This window comes from Phaseolus vulgaris, chromosome 6, assembly GCF_000499845.2.
Source record: "Phaseolus vulgaris cultivar G19833 chromosome 6, P. vulgaris v2.0, whole genome shotgun sequence".
Classification (NCBI taxonomy): Eukaryota; Viridiplantae; Streptophyta; class Magnoliopsida; order Fabales; family Fabaceae; genus Phaseolus; species Phaseolus vulgaris.
Window position 1 is genome coordinate 30,605,697 of NC_023754.2, and position 17,680 is coordinate 30,623,376.

The following is a 17,680-nucleotide window of genomic DNA, read 5'->3' on the forward strand; positions in this document are numbered from 1 at the left end:
AATTGGTTTCTAATAATTTTTCTAATAAAACAAGCTCATTGATCAGGCTACAGTGATGCCGAGATTGCCGAGAAACTCCGCCAAAATTTGGAAGATGCCTCTGCCACCAATGAAACCTATGGACTTGGGCATGTATCTGCATCAGATAATAAGTAATTGATCTTGATCTGATGTTTTTTTAGAATTGTCATTCTTGTGAAATAATTGTGTCTATGTTTGTCTGTATAAATTTAAGTATTTGCCAATACAAATAAAACATATCAACTAAACTAAATTTATACTTATGATAAGTAAAGGCTATTGATTTCCTCAAGTTGTATATAAATTTTATACACCAATGAAACCTATAAACTAAATTTCAGGACTTCATATTGATGTGGTATAATATCAGCAAAAAGTGAAGAAGTTGTTTTGCATGTTGGATTATTGGGATGTAAGGTTGTTTTAATTATTTTAGTGGTTGCTTGTTAATTGATGTTTTGAAGGCATAAATGCAGTTAGATTCTGATTAAGGTGTATGTCAATTTTTGAATGGTGTGTGTAAAGTTATGTCTAGATATGTATTTAATAAAAAAATATTTGGAGTTTTTCAGGGTTTCAGATACGCAGACTCATCAAATTGCTGCTAGGAATGCCTTTTTGGACAAAAATTTCAGTAGGAAAAAACAAATGGTCGAAGGTCAAAAGGATGAAAATGTTAAAAAGAGCGAGATTGGAACTCGGGAGAAAATGTAGAAGGATGATTCTTCTGATTCAGATACCTCTTCAAATGAGAAGAGAGGTACAAAGAAGCCTTGTGAAAAGTATACAAGCAGCACTGATGAATCAGAAGATTCCTAAGCACCGTATTTAATTGATGAAAGAAAAAGTTACAGGAAGATATAATAGGCAGACTTCATATAATATTAATATTATATGTATCTTATAAACTATGAATTTGTAACATTCATTATAATATCTACCTTCATTATTCATTATAATCTATATCTAAAGAGGATTTTCCTCTTTCTTAATTTTTTTATTTATTTTATCTTTGTATTAATATTTGATTTTATTATTGTATTATGGTCACTGTGTTATTTTTTATTCCCTCTTAACTGCTCTTTAACTTCTCATTTTAATGTTATTAAGAGAAATTGTTTTTGAAGAATAAAAAAAATACTAAAGAAAGAGAAATAAAAAATGCGGATATACACTACTATTTAATTGTATACTCTTTAACTTCTCATTTTAATTTTATCAAGAGAAATTGTTTTTGAAAAATAAAAAAAATACTAAGAAAATAAAAATAAAAAATACAGATAAAGTGTTTGTTTTCCCGCTAGTAAATATAATAAAGATAGATATTTTTATTATGATTAACCATTTAAAGAAGTCTCTATTCTTTTTCGATCACATCAATTTAGATATTTCTTAAATATTATAATTATTATATATATATATAAATTATATTTAAACTCAAATTTTTTATACAAGTTACGTTACAAAATTAATTTATATAATTTTTTAACACTTTTAAAAATCAAATTCATTTAATTAATAACTTTTAAAAACCAAATAACATTTAAACTGTTGGATAGAAAAAGGTATTTAAGATATCAGTGAAATAAAAACTAAGTGAAATATTATATATATATATATATATTTAATTTATTTATAAAAACAATATTATTTTTAGATTTTTTTACCTTATATATATTATAATATAGGTTTTAACTTATATATATTTTATTTTTATAATCTAATAAAATTACGTACACAGAAAAAAGAAACAGTTGTAGATAAACAATTTAAAATTCATCATTTCAAATTTTTAAAAGCTAATTATATTTATGATACATATTAAAAATCAAATTATAATAGTTTTTAATTTATATGAAAAACGATTAAACTGCAAGAACTATTTAGGGAAGGTAGAAAGAATATGATATGAAGGGTGGTTAGTTCTTGGTAGTTTCGAATCCAACAGCTACAACGCAACCTTCTCTGCATTTGCCTCGCAACTACTCAATTCTTTCAACTTGCCTCTCTCTATATGTGTTCCTGTGCTTCCGCCCTAAACCACTACACACGCACATAATTTCACTTCGCAAATGGCAAGTTTCATTGGAAGAATTGAAGAGGCGATTAAGAGTAGCAGTGATTCAATTTTGGGAAAAGGAGAATACCGCGTCCGTGGATTTGGTTCGGCAGTAGACAGTGGCATAAGGAGTAGGACTGCGTCAAATTTGGAAACAGAGGAGAGTGTTGATGGTTTTAGTTGGGCGGTGGATAATGCAATGAAGAGTACGGTTGCGCCAAATCCCCCTTCTCTCCACAGTTTCGCTTCGGCAGTGGATAATGCCATCAGTAGCAACGTTGATGCCGAAGCTGAGGCCGAAGTTGAAAGTGATGCAGAAGCTGAAACGGAAGAGTCGGCGAACAGAGAGAGGTACATGGGGCTATGGCAGAAGGGGTACATGTTAGGGAAGGGCTCCTTCGGAACCGTCTACGAAGCCTTCGCAGAGTTTGTAATCTCATCTTTTCTATTCTATTTTTTGTTGGTAGTCATAATAATTATGCAATTCATTAATAAATTAATTAATATTTTAATTATATTTAAATTTAAAGTATTGTTATATTGTTATATTATTATAATAATTTATTTTTATTTTTTAATTTTTAATGTCAACATTTTTTTTTCTTTTTTCTTTTCTTCTCACTTCCTTATAAATTATTCTCTTTTTATAACGCAATTTTAATATCGTTTTTTTCAAAATTATATCACAAATATCTATGAATCAATTTATGCTAAAAATAATAATAATAAATGTTTTTTTCCCTCTATTTTTTGGGTTGAAGAAAATGGTAATTGTAACAAGGTAAAAATAAAATAGAAGTTTTTTTTAGTTTTACTTATTTTTGTAAGTTTCAAACATGCAAAAATTATTTTGTTAAAAGAGTTTTTATTTTATTTTGAAATTTTCCCGCTAAAATTGCATTCGAAGAAGCTTTTGGGTAACTTAGCCCATGTAGGTGACGGAACATTACAGGTAACAATTCAGAATATATTCCAATTTTCATCCGGGAATTAATCTGTGTTAAATATGTGTTTAATTTATGTAAATGGATAATTATTTTTTCTTTTTAAATTTTGTCAGATTTAGATCATAGTAACATTTCTTTTAGTGTTTTTTAAATTCTTATAATGAACTCTGTTAGTTTAATATTGGCAAGATAGATAAAATAAAGAATTTTATTTAATAGAATAAAAAGTATTTAAATTTAGACAATTTAATTGTTTCTAGTAGCATACAGTTCAATTAAATAATATATTTATTATTTTATATAAAAAGGGTTAATTAAGTACTAATTATACAATTTTTTATACAGGTAGACCTTACGAAAAAAAATGTTACTTTTAAATAAACTTTTATACAAGTAGACCTTACAGCACTTTAATATTGACACAACTGACAAAATAAAAAATATTATTTAAAATAATATTTTTTTTTATATTAACATAATTATATTTTTTTAAGTATGTAATTCAATTAAATAATGTATTTATTATTTTAAATTCTCAAGATAATTATATAATTTATTATTATTAATTTTCAAATAATTGCGAACAATGATTTTTATTAATTTTAATATTGTTCTTACTTTTCAATTCAATAATTTAGTTAGTCATCATCCATTTCGTCGTGTTTTTGCTTTCAGAGATAACACATACATTTTCTTTTCCAACAGTGATGGGAACTTTTTTGCTGCAAAGGAGGTGTCCTTGCTGGATGATAGAAATCAGGGCAAACAGAGCATTTTCCAACTTCGACAGGTGAGAGGACTTGGTCTTTCCTTCAAACTTAATTACATAATTTATTTCTCATAAAAAATGTCAACAAATTATGTATTTTTTTTCCATCTTATATATATGCATTTGATTATATATGAATATTTCTGGCTTTCGATTCAGGAAATATCTCTTTTGAGTCAGTTCCGGCATGATAACATCGTTCAATATCTAGGCACAGGCAAGGTATATTTCTTTCTAGCTCGCAAGTCTATTATAATTTATGGGTTGGGCATGTTTGAAAGTGTGGACTTTAAGCTTGTTTAGTGTGTTTTAGCCAAACATGGATTCAAAGAAAAATCAGAACTAATTTTTTTTCCTTTTTAACTCACCTACAAAATGAACACTTGCAAAAAAAATAATAAACTGATAATAAAAAATAGAACAAATAGAATAATGATATCTAGATTTTTAATTGGGAAAGCTTCCTTAACTTGACAAATAAAAATTCACGAGACCTAATTCATAAAATGTCTCCACTATGAAGGTAGGATTACAATATTGACTTCTCTCACTCTTTGAGGATAATACTTAATCTTACTTTAAATACGATGAAATACAAAATCTCTCTAACATCTTACTAAGATTTTTAATCTCATACTATGGTGGATATCTATTTTTTCATTTCTCTCTATGTTGCTCTTCTCCCTTTTTTCTTTTCTCTTCCTCACAAGTTCCCTTTATATAGATAATGAGAAGAGAATTTTTTCATAAAGAGATAATGAAAGACTTTTTCATACCTTAAAAATATTATTTTCAACCTTTTAGGCTGAACTTCAAAGTTTTCAAATAAATATAATTTTAAGATTTTGAAATGACCATCATACTTAATGAATCAATTATTAATGTTCATATTGGTTATGGTATCCCATTAAATTAAAGAGATTATCAGTATATACTTTTTTATTTAATACTACTTCTTTGATACCCTGAATATTATATTATATTTGGCAAATGAATAGAAGTACTTGCACTTTCTTTTCTACATGACTTGTTTCTGATTATTTTTTTCCTGATTACATCATTTGGGAGTAATTACATTTCGACAATTTTTCTCTTTTTTTTTATTGTTATTGCTATTTACATTTCCATTATTTCTCAGGATAATGACAAGTTGTATATCTTCCTCGAGCTTGTAACAAAAGGATCATTAGCAAACCTCTATAAAAAGTATCGTTTAATGGACTCCCAAGTTTCTGCATATACAAGGCAAATTTTAAGTGGCTTGAAGTATCTTCATGACCGTAATGTGATTCACAGGTAACACTACTGAGGTTTCTATCTTAATGCAATGCAACTGTTGTAAAAAATGCTTCTTTGGAAACATGTCGATTTTGGATTTTGATTTTTTCTTTTGTATCATGAGAATTCTATTAATGAGCATGTAAATCACTTAATAGTCAAAGTTTGATGCAATGGTTGGAAATAGACGAGGGAAATATTTATTAATTTACATTGACTTGCTACATTCCAATTTTTATTTGATCTAAAATTTGAAGGGACATAAAGTGTGCCAATATACTGGTTGATGCAACTGGGTCCGTCAAGCTTGCAGATTTTGGTTTGGCAAAGGTACCTTTAACATAACCCACTTTCTCAAGTGAACATCTTATCATAGTAAATTCCATATACTATCTGCTTTCAATTATACTGTTGTTGGTTCTTTTTCCTTGTAGGTTACAAAGTTAAACAATGTTAATTCAGTTGGAGGCTCTCTGTACTGGATGGCCCCTGAGGTTTTTCTTCTGCATGTCGCATATGTTTGACATAATTTCTTTTTTTTTTTTAAAGTTTTCATGTTAGGTGTCATTATGCAACTTGACATTTCAGCTAGGCTGACATCTCAAGTAACAACAATCATCTGCCATCACATGAAAAAAGTATTATTAAAAAAAAAATAAAAAAATACAAAAATATGGGGGGACTAGACCAAAACCCACATGTTAACAAAAACGATACATAGGTAGACTATGTTGAATAAACTTTAATGTAATTTGTGGGTTTTAAAGTTAGAAGTTACTAGAAAAGAGTAGAATGGGAGTTTGGATATGTAAAAGGTCAAAAGTTGTGAGTGGGATTTTAATTGTGTTGTTAGTGGGGTTTTAAGGCCATAATGAAGACTTTTCTAGAAGAGCTTCCTAAAGCCTATAAATAAGATGCTCTCTCAATTGTAAGATACACCACAGAAAGAAATACAATAGAGAGAATTGCAAAGAAGAGTGTTTCTTTTAGAGAGAATTTAAGTGTGAGTGAGTGTCTATTTTTTACAATTTGGTATCAGAGCCAATGGCGAATGTGACGGGTCAAATACCGCTACCACGGTTAACGAAGGCGACCAGATATGACAACTGGAGCATTCAAATGAAAGCTCTTCTCGGTTCTCAGGATTCATGGGAGGTGGTCGAAGAAGGTTTTGAAGAACCGACCAATACCACGGGTTATACGGCAGCTCAAACCAAGGCATTAAAAGAGATGCGATCGAAAGATAAGGCAGCTTTGTACATGTTGTATAGAGCTGTTGATGAGGCAATTTTTGAGAAGATTGCTGGTGCGTCCACTTCAAAGGAAGCATGGGACATATTGGAGAAGGTGTTCAAAGGAGCTGACCGAGTTAAGCAAGTGCGTCTACAAACTCTGCGTGGCGAGTTGGAGAACATGAAGATGATGGAGTCAGAAAGTGTATCTGACTACATCACGCGTGTACAGGCTGTGGTGAATCAACTCAACCGAAACGGTGAAACTCTAACCGATGCACGAGTTGTGGAGAAGATTTTGAGAACATTAACAGACAATTTTGAGAGTATTGTGTGCGCGATAGAAGAGTTAAAGGACCTTGCGACGCTCACAGTCGACGAGCTCGCCGGTTCTCTCAAGGCACACGAGCAACGAAAGAAGAAGAAGAAGGAGGAAACACTCGAGCAAGCACTTCAAACCAAGGCGTCAATCCAAGACGAAAAGGTACTCTATCATCAAAATTCTCAATATAGAGGGCGTGGTCGTGGAAGTCGTGGAAACGGTCGTGGTGGAAAAGGCAGCAACCATGAAGGGTACTATAAGGAGAAGGAACAGTCGAGCCAACCAAATTGGCGTGGAAGAGGACGTGGTAGAGGAAGAGGTGGCCGATCGAATTATTCCAACATCGAGTGCTACAAATGTCACAAATATGGTCACTATGCGAAGGATTGTAACTCTGACAAATGTTACAATTGTGGTAAAGTGGGGCATTTTGCAAAAGATTGTCGTGCTGATATAAAGATAGAAGAAACAACCAACCTAGCCTTGGAAGTCGAAACGAATGAAGGTGTTCTCTTGATGGCTCAAGATGAAGTCAACATTAACAATGACACTCTGTGGTACCTCGACTCTGGAGCAAGCAACCATATGTGCGGTCACGAGTACCTATTCAAAGATATGCAAAAGATTGAAGATGGTCATGTTTCATTTGGAGATGCATCAAAGGTGGAGGTCAAAGGGCGAGGTACGGTTTGCTACTTACAAAAGGATGGCTTAATTAGGTCACTCCAAGATGTTTATTACGTACCAGACCTCAAGACCAACATTTTGAGTATGGGGCAACTCACGGAGAAAGGTTACTCGATATTTTTGAAAGATCGATTCCTACACTTGAAGAACAAGCAAGGGTGTTTGGTTGCCCGAATTGAGATGGCAAGAAATCGGATGTACAAGCTGAATTTGAGAAGCATACGAGAAAAATGTTTGCAAGTCAACATAGAAGATAAGGCATCGTTGTGGCATCTCCGTTTTTGTCACCTACATCATGGTGGACTAAAAGAGTTAGCGAAGAAGAATATGGTGCACGGGCTACCCAACATGGACTACGAGGGAAATTTTTGTGAAGAATGTGTGCTCAGCAAGCATGTGAGAACCTCGTTTCCAAAAAAGGCTCAATATTGGGCTAAGCAACCTCTCGAATTGATTCATACCGACATATGTGGACCAATTACTCCAGAGTCCTTCAGCGGTAAAAGGTATTTCATTACCTTCATTGATGATTTCTCACGGAAAACTTGGGTTTACTTTCTGAAAGAAAAATCCGAGGCATTTGAGGTGTTCAAAAAGTTCAAGGTGATGGTGGAGAGGACAACTGATAAACAGATCAAAGCTGTACGATCTGATAGAGGTGGCGAGTATACTTCAACGACTTTCATGGAGTATTGCGAGGAGCAAGGCATAAGGCGATTTCTAACTGCACCATACACTCCTCAACAAAATGGTGTGGCCGAGAGGAAGAATCGGACCATTCTCGACATGGTTCGATCAATGCTTAAGAGCAAAAAGATGCCAAAGGAATTTTGGGCGGAAGCTGTGCAATGCGCCATCTATGTGCAAAATCGATGTCCACATGTGAAGTTAGATGATCAAACACCACAAGAGGCATGGAGCGGACAAAAGCCAACAGTTTCTCATCTCAAAGTGTTTGGTAGTGTGGCTTATGCACACGTACCAGATCAACGAAGAACGAAGCTCGAAGACAAAAGCAAAAGGTATGTTTTTATTGGGTATGATGAGAAGACCAAAGGGTACAAGCTACTTGATCCAATAAGCAAGAAGGTGACGGTGAGTCGTGATGTGCAAATAAATGAAGCAAGCGAGTGGGATTGGAACAATTCTTCAGAGGTTATGATTGAAGTTGGAGAATCATCACCGACAAGTATAAATTTCGAAACAACCGATGATGAAGATGAACCACGACAACCTAAAATTCGAAGTTTGCATGATTTGTATGATTCGACAAATGAGGTACACCTAGTATGTCTTTTGGCAGATGCTGAAAATATCAGCTTTAAAGAGGCGGTGCGAGACAAGAAGTGGCAAACTGCCATGGATGAGGAGATTAAAGCGATTGACCGCAACAACACATGGGAGCTAACAGAATTGCCAGAGGGAAGTCAGCCCATTGGTGTGAAGTGGATATTCAAGAAAAAGATGAATGCTCAAGGCGAGATAGAGAGGTACAAGGCGCGACTCGTTGCGAAGGGATACAAACAAAAGGAGGGAATTGACTACGATGAGGTGTTTGCTCCCGTTGTAAGAATGGAGACAATTCGATTGCTCATTTCCCAAGCGGCTCAATTTAAATGGCCGATATTTCAAATGGATGTCAAGTCGGCATTCTTGAATGGTGTGCTTGAAGAAGAAGTTTACATCGAACAACCACCTGGGTACATGAAAATCGGAGAGGAGAAGAAGGTGCTAAAATTGAAGAAGGCACTTTACGGGTTGAAGCAAGCACCGCGGGCATGGAATACTCGTATCGATACATACTTCAAGGAGAACGGGTTCAAGCAATGTCCTTACGAGCATGCTCTTTACGCAAAGAACAATGGAGGTAACATGATATTTGTTGCTCTTTATGTTGATGATCTCATTTTTATGGGTAACAATAATGATATGATAGAAGAGTTTAAGGGCACAATGAGACGGGAATTTGAGATGACAGATTTGGGATTGATGAAGTTTTTCCTTGGCTTGGAAGTTAGACAAAAAGAGACAGGTATTTTTGTATCACAGGAGAAATATGCAAAGGAGATTTTGAAGAAGTACAAGATGGAAAATTGCAACCCAGTATCAATACCAATGGAACCAGGTGCAAAACTCTCAAAGTTCGATGGAGGAGAACGTGTCGATGCAAGTAGATACCGGAGTTTGATAGGAAGCCTTCGTTATCTCACATGCACACGGCCGAATCTTTCATTAAGTGTCGGCATCATAAGTCGATTCATGGAGGAACCGGTTTACTCACATTGGAAGGCGTTGAAGCGAGTCCTACGGTACATCCAAGGTACTGTATCACTCGGATTGTTCTACTCAAAAGCAGAAGATTACAAGTTGGTGGGTTACTCTGACAGCGATTGGTGTGGAGACATAGATGATCGAAAAAGTACATCGGGATATGTATTCTTTATGGGCAACACAGCATTTTCTTGGCTTTCAAAGAAGCAACTGATCGTGACGCTATCGACGTGTGAAGCTGAATATGTGGCAGCATCTTGGTGTGTATGTCATGCGATATGGCTAAGAAACGTGTTGAGTAAGATGGAGCTAAAGCAACTAGATGCAACTGTGATTCAAGTTGACAACAAATCAACAATTGAGTTGGCAAAGAACCCAGTGAACCATGAAAGAAGCAAACATATTGACGTTCGTTTTCACTTTATTCGTGATCATGTGAAGAAAGGAAGTGTGGAATTGGTGCATGTGGCAAGTCAAGATCAAGTTGCTGATATCTTCACAAAACCGCTACCGAAAGTCTTTTTCGACAAATTCAAGAAGATGATTGGCATGATGGATGGTAGAAACATTTAAGTTTATGGGGGAGTTTTGTTGAATAAACTTTAATGTAATTTGTGGGTTTTAAAGTTAGAAGTTACTAGAAAAGAGTAGAATGGGAGTTTGGATATGTAAAAGGTCAAAAGTTGTGAGTGGGATTTTAATTGTGTTGTTAGTGGGGTTTTAAGGCCATAATGAAGACTTTTCTAGAAGAGCTTCCTAAAGCCTATAAATAGGATGCTCTCTCAATTGTAAGATACACCACAGAAAGAAATACAATAGAGAGAATTGCAAAGAAGAGTGTTTCTTTTAGAGAGAATTTAAGTGTGAGTGAGTGTCTATTTTTTACAGACTATACCTATTCATAAAGAATTCTAAGAACAGACTAGATGGAAGTCTATTATACCAATGAAATGATTCTCTATGAATGAACCCTAAATTAGGCAACTTATCAGCACATGCATTTCCCTCACGAAAAATATGAGTAACTCTAAACCTGGTTATCCTACAGAAATTAAGACAAGTATTCCATCGATTACGAAGCATCCACGGAACATTAGTCCTAGCAGTAAGCGCAACACAAACCAAGACAGAACCACATTCAAGCCAAACATTAGTAAGTCTCATCTTTTGAGCTTCCTCCATAGCATGTATAACTCCATAAAACTCAGCAACCAAAACAGTCTGAACTTCAAGAAACCCTGAAAAAGCACTAATAAATTCTCCCATACTCCCACGAAAAATACCTCCACAAATAGTAAGACCAGGATACCCCTAACAGCCCCGTCAGTTTGACATAATTTCTTTAATTGGTTGTCTAGTTTACCATTTTGAATCATTTGTAATTTCATAATGTGCCTAAAATGAGTTTGAATTGTTGGATGATAGGTTGTTAACTTGAGGAGCCGTGGATATGGGCTAGCAGCAGATATATGGAGCTTGGGATGTACAGTATTGGAGATGTTAACACGACAACCTCCTTACTCTCATTTGGAACCAGTATGTCTGATATTTTTAAATTTATAATTAATATATGAGAAGTAATATATTTACAATTTGTATTATTTATATTTTCATTTTTTATAAAATAATAAAAATACTTTTTTATATATTATAAATCGTATATACTCGAGGAGGATGTGAATGTATGGTTAGTGTTAATATTCAGTGCACGTACATTTAAAACTAGACAACTGATGCTGAATAGTTTTCATTTGTTACAACAGTTGCAAGCCATATTTCAAATTGAAGGTGGTGAACCTCCACTTGTTCCAGAATCAATATCAACAAATGGCCGAGATTTCATTCTTAAATGCTTACAAGCTGATCCAAACAAACGACCAACTGCTTCTCAACTATTGGATCATCCATTTGTAAACATTTGCACCATCAAGAATGGAGAACAAAACAAAGACGTAGACTACGAGAGGAAATACATAAGTGAGATTCTATAAAGTGGAACTAGATAGTATTTAAGACTCGTTATACAACTAATGTGTTAATTTTTTTTTTTCTCACTTCAACTCTGCTACTTTAATAATAATAAGTGTTTTTTTTCCTCTATTTTTTGGGTTGAAGAAAATGGTAATTGTAATAATGGTAATCATTTATGAATAAAATGATTTCTACAATATATTTGCACTCATTTCTAATAATTTTATTTATTATTTATTTTTCATATAAAATTATTTGACTTTCAATTTTAAGTATTTAATTGCGTAGCGTGTTTTGTCTTTTCTATTTTTTTATTCTTAGGTTCATTTCGTTTTAAGAACATTTATTTAACTATACAAATTTTCATTTTTCTCAATAATTCGATATAGTAATAATGTCTCTGTTATTTCTCGTCTTATCCCAACCTTCTTGACACATTTTTTTTTTCTTTGTGTAATTTTGTTTAAAAAGCGTATTGCATCTAAAAAAAAATATAATACTCAATTTCATCAAATTAAAATATATTCTTTATTTTTATTTTTTTATACTTATTTATCATTTATGTAGTAATTAGTAGATACTCTAATTTGATACTTACATAGTTATAATCTTTTTATTGATATTTGACATTAATATATATATATATATATATATTAATATTGAATTTTTTATAATATTATAATTTTTTTTAAAATTAAACAAATATTTAGAATTGAAAGAGAGCGAGTACTAAAATGAGTATTTCTCTTAACTAATGAGGAAGGGACAAAAAGTTTTATACTAAGTCTGTAGAGAGACAAAAATGAAAATGAATTTTTATTTTTGAAAGAAGGGAAGAGTAACACTGTGCTCCCTTAGTTTTTATTTGATGTATTTGTATTGAAATAATTGAATTTAAGACATTTATTTTGATAGATTTTCTGTAAATATTTTTATAAGAAAATAAAATAAATTATATCTAAATTTAAATAGATAACTCGAACAAAATTTAAATAGATAAATAAAAGAGACTTGAAACAAACCGTTATGTAGATGTATTATAATCTTTTATAAAAGATATAATCTTTTATATATATATATATGAAGAGATAGTTTTATATTAGCAAATCCTTAAGTCTCACTCAATCAAATAAAAGAATAAATTGCAACAAGAATCCCCTAGATTATATCTTTTATAGAAGATATAATTCTTTTATAAAAGATATATAATCTTTTATAGAAGATATAATCTTTGATATATATATATATATATGAAGAGATAGTTTTGAATTTGCAACAAGAAGAAGCTCTAAATCGCTGATTACAAACTCATTCTCAATCTCATCAGAGGTATAGTCTCTAATTCGCTTCCTCTCGTTTCTTTGATCTATGTAAAAATCTTTTACTGTTACTTTTCACACCCTCATATTCCCTTCTTCTCACCTCTATTTTTCTTCTATTTTCCTTTTTACCCTTCAACCTACCTTGGTTTTCTTTGAACCAATTGAGTTATTGATCTAACATTAGTCCATCATGTAGATTTTTGTGTTTCAATTCCTTTGTCCAACGAGTTTAAGTGCATTGGATATATCTTTCTTCTTTTCATTGACAAGATCTCTAAATTACCATGAAATTGGTTTCTAATAATTTTTCTAATAAAACAAGCTCATTGATCAGGCTACAGTGATGCCGAGATTGCCGAGAAACTCCGCCAAAATTTGGAAGATGCCTCTGCCACCAATGAAACCTATGGACTTGGGCATGTATCTGCATCAGATAATAAGTAATTGATCTTGATCTGATGTTTTTTTAGAATTGTCATTCTTGTGAAATAATTGTGTCTATGTTTGTCTGTATAAATTTAAGTATTTGCCAATACAAATAAAACATATCAACTAAACTAAATTTATACTTATGATAAGTAAAGGCTATTGATTTCCTCAAGTTGTATTGGATATATCTTTCTTCTTTTCATGACAAGATAATGAAATTGGTTTCTAATAATTAAAATGAGTCATTTGTATGCAAAATTGATTTAATTTGAGGAATTATTTAAAATAATCAAGACAACAACGAATTTTAAGAAAAATTAAAAATTATTTCATATATATAATAATTCATTAATATTATTTTCATACTACAAATACATAAATAATATAAAATTTTGAAAAAAACACGAAAAACAAATTCATGCTATAAAAACATATTTAACTAATTTCAAAATAATATATTTTAATTTAAAATAAGATAAAAACATATTATTATAGAAAAATATGTATTAGTTTTGTGCTAAGAAATATATTAGCGAATAAAAGTGATGTACAAGAGATACTTATGCTCTTAACGAGTAATTAGGTGAACACTCACTCTTTCTTTTTAATGTGAAGAACAGGGAAATTCGTCAGCAACATTATCATCATCATCATCACGTTCTACCTGGTGCTGTTACTCACTCTTTCTCTCTCCAATCTCAAATTTCATGCATTATTGTTTTTAATTCCTTATTGCTATTTCACATCCAAAATAAAGCTATCTTTCCATTACTATTGCGTTCCCTCTAAAGCCTTAATTTTGTTGTTATTGGTGTGTTATTAGTGCATCTGTGATTAAGATTATTTTAATCACAAAGAGTGTGTAGCATTTCTTTCTGTATTCCACTTGGTTTTATTGTTATTTTCATGATCAATGAAGCATGACCTGGTATTTCTGATCCTTCATTGCTGCACCTGTTTTTGGGACTAAAAAAAAGAGGAACACAGGGATTGTGTGTAGTTAATCAACCAGACCAGGAAAAAATTGAATTCTTTATCCCTCTAGAAATTGACTTTTAATTAAAAAGATTCAATTTTTTTATAGGATTGGTTGTGGGTTTTTTGAAATTTAAGAAATCGGTAATCAGTGAAACTTGTTCTTGACTCTGTGTGCTATCTCCATCACAATCATCACATAGTCTCTTCAATTATATTAGTTGGAGGAGGCATTTTCACTTTATCATTGAATTGATCCAATGTTTTGGCTCTACATTGTGAATTGATTAACTTGATTTAGCTGACATGAGTTTGAAGCTTGGTACTGTTTCGATTTATATTTAAATTAAGTTTGTATCCACGAGGTAAGAATGTCTTTGAAACCAATACCTTGGGAACATCTTGTGTTGGATTTTAGTTTTTTTTTTTTTTTAATTAAGCCACCCATCTGTTTGTTTATTGTTTGCCTGACATCATTGTTGAGGCCTCTGTAAGTATGAGGTAATTGATATTTATTCTTCGGTGTAACAATTTCCAGGTCCTGTTGAATCATGGCTGAAGATGGTGCTGATCCTTTTCCCCAGTTGCGAAGTGTGTACAGAGTGTCTGCTCCCCAGAGCAATCTGTTGAACTCAAGATGGCTACATCCCATTTCTGATGGCAGTGCTTCAAGACCCTGGTTTTCTCAAAACTCTGCTCCAAATGCTTGGGGAAATCCAAATGGTATTCAGAAGCTTAAGTTGGTAAAGAGGAAAAACAACTCTCTTGGTACTTTGGCTTGTATAGGAAGTGAAACTTTGAACAACAGTAATTTGCCTCCTCAGTCAGTACTAACTCCAGTGTTGGAGAAAGAGTTAAATTCATCTATTGGAGTTGACCCAACTACATCTAAGGATTGCAAAAATGATCAATGCAAAAGTGCAAAATTCCTAGAACATGGTGAGAACAATGATGAGATTGTTGAAGATAAATCTGACATTGTTTCGGACAGTGATGATAATTGTTCTTTAGATGACATTGACTCGGACACTGGAGAGAGAAGCCATGAACAGTGCAAAAAGAGCAAGTGGCTTAGGAATTTCTTTGATAGATTAAATGCACTGGCCAATGAGGAGATAAGTTCACAAGACAGACAGTGGCATTGTCCAGCGTGCCAAGGGATGCCTGGTGCTATTGATTGGTACAATGGGCTGCAACCCCTTTTGGATCATTCCAGAACAATACAATCAAAGAGGGTAAGAGTGCACCGAATGTTTGCTGAAACCTTGGAAGAAGAGTGTTTGAGGAGAAGGGTTCCATTAACAGTGGTCTGTGAAATCCATGATAGATGGGAGGTTCTTGACAAGAAAGTCAAGGATCATGAAATAGTTTGGCCCCCAATGGTTATCATCATGAATACAAGATATCAGCAGGACGAAAATAACAAGGTCCAATATTACATATATTAATCTCCATTTTTTAGTCTTTTGTGCTATAAACATATGTTTTTCTTTCATCTCACTGAGTTCAATTTTAGTGGAATGGAATGGGGAATCAAGAACTCCTTGATTGCTTTCGTGATTATGCTGCATTTAAAGCTCGGCACTCATATGGTCCGCAAGGTCACAGAGGGTTGAGTGTTTTAATCTTTGAGGAATCCACAGCAGGTTATTTAGAAGCAGTGCGATTACACAAGCATTTTAAAGAACAGAGAAGAGATAGGGAAGCTTGGAATAGCTGTCAGAATCCATTTATCGCAGGTGGAAAGCGCCAACTCTATGGTTACTTGGCTTCTAAAGAAGATTTGAATGATTTCAATCGGCACTCCAGAGGTGATTTTTCCTTCTCAGCCTAATCTGTGGTGAACTTGAACATGATAACATTAATTTTATTTCAGCAATAGTTTTCATTCTTGTAATTCTGTTTATTGTTTCAATTGATGTTGCTGGTACATCTATATGTTTTAGGTAAGCCACATTTGAAGTTTGAAATGAGATCATACCAAGAGATGGTTGAGAGCAAGATAAAGCATATTAGTGATGATAGTCGGAAGCTTAACTATTACAAGAGCATGATAGTTGAAGAACAAAGCAAATCACAAATCTGTTTGGATTCTTTCTGTGAATTAAGTGAGAAGTTAAGCCTGACAACAGAAGAAAACCTTGTTGGTCGACAGAACAAGGAGGTAAGTTATGACACTGAAATTATATTAATGATATTTTTTGGAGCTTATTGTGTTTAGTAAGATGAAACTTCGATATTTTTCGTTTAAGAATCTGTATGCAAAATATGATTAGAGTGCTCTATATTTTGAAGGTGAACAGTAACTGTTTTTATGAAAAGTCTATCTTGGAGAAACCAAACCCATTATGAATATACAAATTTGTATGCGAAAAATCCTTCAATTACTGGTCATTCTGATATGAATATACAAATCTGTATGATGTGAAAAATCCATCAATGACTGATCAATTTGATATGAATATGTAAAATGTGTATGATGTAAAAAATCCTTCATGACTGATCCTTTTGATACTATTTTGTAGATGGACTCAGAAGAAAAAAATTTCCAGGATCAAATCAAAGTCATTCAGCAAGTTGTAGCAGCAAAAGAAATTCAGTTTGTGAAATTGCAGCAGGCGATGCAAGAAAAAGCAAAAAACACTTGTCAAGAATCTTTCAAAAAAGAGGACAAGTAATTGTTCATAAATCCTAATTGTTTATATTATAATTCCAATCACGTTTCAAAATGTGTTTCTTTATTATCATTCTTTTCCTAATATATCTTACCTTTCTGTTGCCATTTGAGATTCAGTTTTTTATTTCTAGGGAGCAAAATTCTCATTGGTTTTTGGTGTTTTCTAATCTGTCTTCTCTGTGGGTGGAAATAATATATGTAGTTCCCAGAAGTCTCAGGACAAGGAGATTATGCAGTTAGAGTCCGAGAGAGAGAAAATAATGAAAATTCATGAAGAGAAAAAGTTGGCTCTGAAGAAGAAACAGAGGCAGGAGATGGTTGAACTTGAGAAGGAATTAGAGAATGAATTGACACAGCTCATGGACAAGTACACTTCCAACCAGTCACAAGGGAACAACTTATCTCAAATCAATGGCTGCTAAGTAACATTATTAACAGAAAAGTGTCTAAAGCCAGAATCATCTACAGATATACACATATCTCTCTGAGAAATGAGAGCTGACATTTGACAAACCTCACTGACATCAGAATTTTGGTCTCATTTTACCCTTAAATGTAGTTTTTGTTCTTATTATACATTTAAGTTTAGCATTCTTTGCTTGCTAGTTTTCATTATAATTTTATGTACCGATAGGATCTGCACAACCGAGACTCTGACTCGCCATCTAGTTTAAACCGATTAACATGACCAACAACGAGACTGATTAATGACCAAACGTT

At 32.8% G+C, this 17,680-nt stretch overlaps 2 protein-coding genes across 6 annotated transcripts; both read left to right on the forward strand.

Moving 5' to 3' along the window:
- The first annotated feature begins 1,906 nt into the window (after nucleotides 1–1,906).
- Nucleotides 1,907–11,787, forward strand: LOC137832853 (mitogen-activated protein kinase kinase kinase 1-like). Of its 4 annotated transcripts, none has more exons than XM_068641213.1 (9): nucleotides 1,962–2,506; nucleotides 3,733–3,817; nucleotides 3,956–4,018; nucleotides 4,935–5,092; nucleotides 5,332–5,404; nucleotides 5,509–5,568; nucleotides 10,635–10,739; nucleotides 11,012–11,122; nucleotides 11,350–11,787. In XM_068641213.1, exons 1-9 carry the CDS (start codon nucleotides 2,094–2,096, stop codon nucleotides 11,575–11,577), a joined length of 1,296 nt encoding a protein of 431 aa, XP_068497314.1. In that variant the 5' UTR covers nucleotides 1,962–2,093; the 3' UTR covers nucleotides 11,578–11,787. The 4 variants fall into 4 exon arrangements, with proteins under 4 accessions (XP_068497315.1, XP_068497314.1, XP_068497316.1 ...); XM_068641215.1 differs by having other exon boundaries at nucleotides 11,331–11,511; XM_068641214.1 differs by lacking the exon at nucleotides 10,635–10,739 and having other exon boundaries at nucleotides 1,907–2,506.
- A 2,104-nt stretch (nucleotides 11,788–13,891) lies between these two features.
- Nucleotides 13,892–17,553, forward strand: LOC137832855 (protein SUPPRESSOR OF GENE SILENCING 3-like). Of its 2 annotated transcripts, XM_068641218.1 has the most exons (6): nucleotides 13,892–13,975; nucleotides 14,822–15,710; nucleotides 15,800–16,094; nucleotides 16,230–16,447; nucleotides 16,809–16,957; nucleotides 17,163–17,553. In XM_068641218.1, the coding sequence occupies exons 2-6, from the start codon at nucleotides 14,835–14,837 to the stop codon at nucleotides 17,380–17,382; spliced, it is 1,758 nt and encodes a 585-aa protein (XP_068497319.1). In that variant the 5' UTR covers nucleotides 13,892–13,975; nucleotides 14,822–14,834; the 3' UTR covers nucleotides 17,383–17,553. The 2 variants fall into 2 exon arrangements, with proteins under 2 accessions (XP_068497319.1, XP_068497320.1); XM_068641219.1 differs by lacking the exon at nucleotides 13,892–13,975 and having other exon boundaries at nucleotides 13,978–15,710.
- Nucleotides 17,554–17,680: the final 127 nt, after the last annotated feature.

Excerpts from the sequence above, each read along its gene's own strand:
- LOC137832853 (XM_068641213.1), top strand. The coding sequence starts at position 2,094 with ATGGCAAGTTTCATTGGAAGAATTGAAGAGGCGATTAAGAGTAGCAGT. Across the intron at positions 2,507-3,732 it reads GTCTACGAAGCCTTCGCAGA|TGATGGGAACTTTTTTGCTG; the intron begins GTTTGTAATCTC and ends CTTTTCCAACAG. Across the intron at positions 4,019-4,934 it reads AATATCTAGGCACAGGCAAG|GATAATGACAAGTTGTATAT; the intron begins GTATATTTCTTT and ends ATTATTTCTCAG.
- LOC137832855 (XM_068641218.1), top strand. The coding sequence starts at position 14,835 with ATGGCTGAAGATGGTGCTGATCCTTTTCCCCAGTTGCGAAGTGTGTAC. Across the intron at positions 15,711-15,799 it reads AGCAGGACGAAAATAACAAG|TGGAATGGAATGGGGAATCA; the intron begins GTCCAATATTAC and ends GTTCAATTTTAG. Across the intron at positions 16,958-17,162 it reads TCTTTCAAAAAAGAGGACAA|TTCCCAGAAGTCTCAGGACA; the intron begins GTAATTGTTCAT and ends TAATATATGTAG.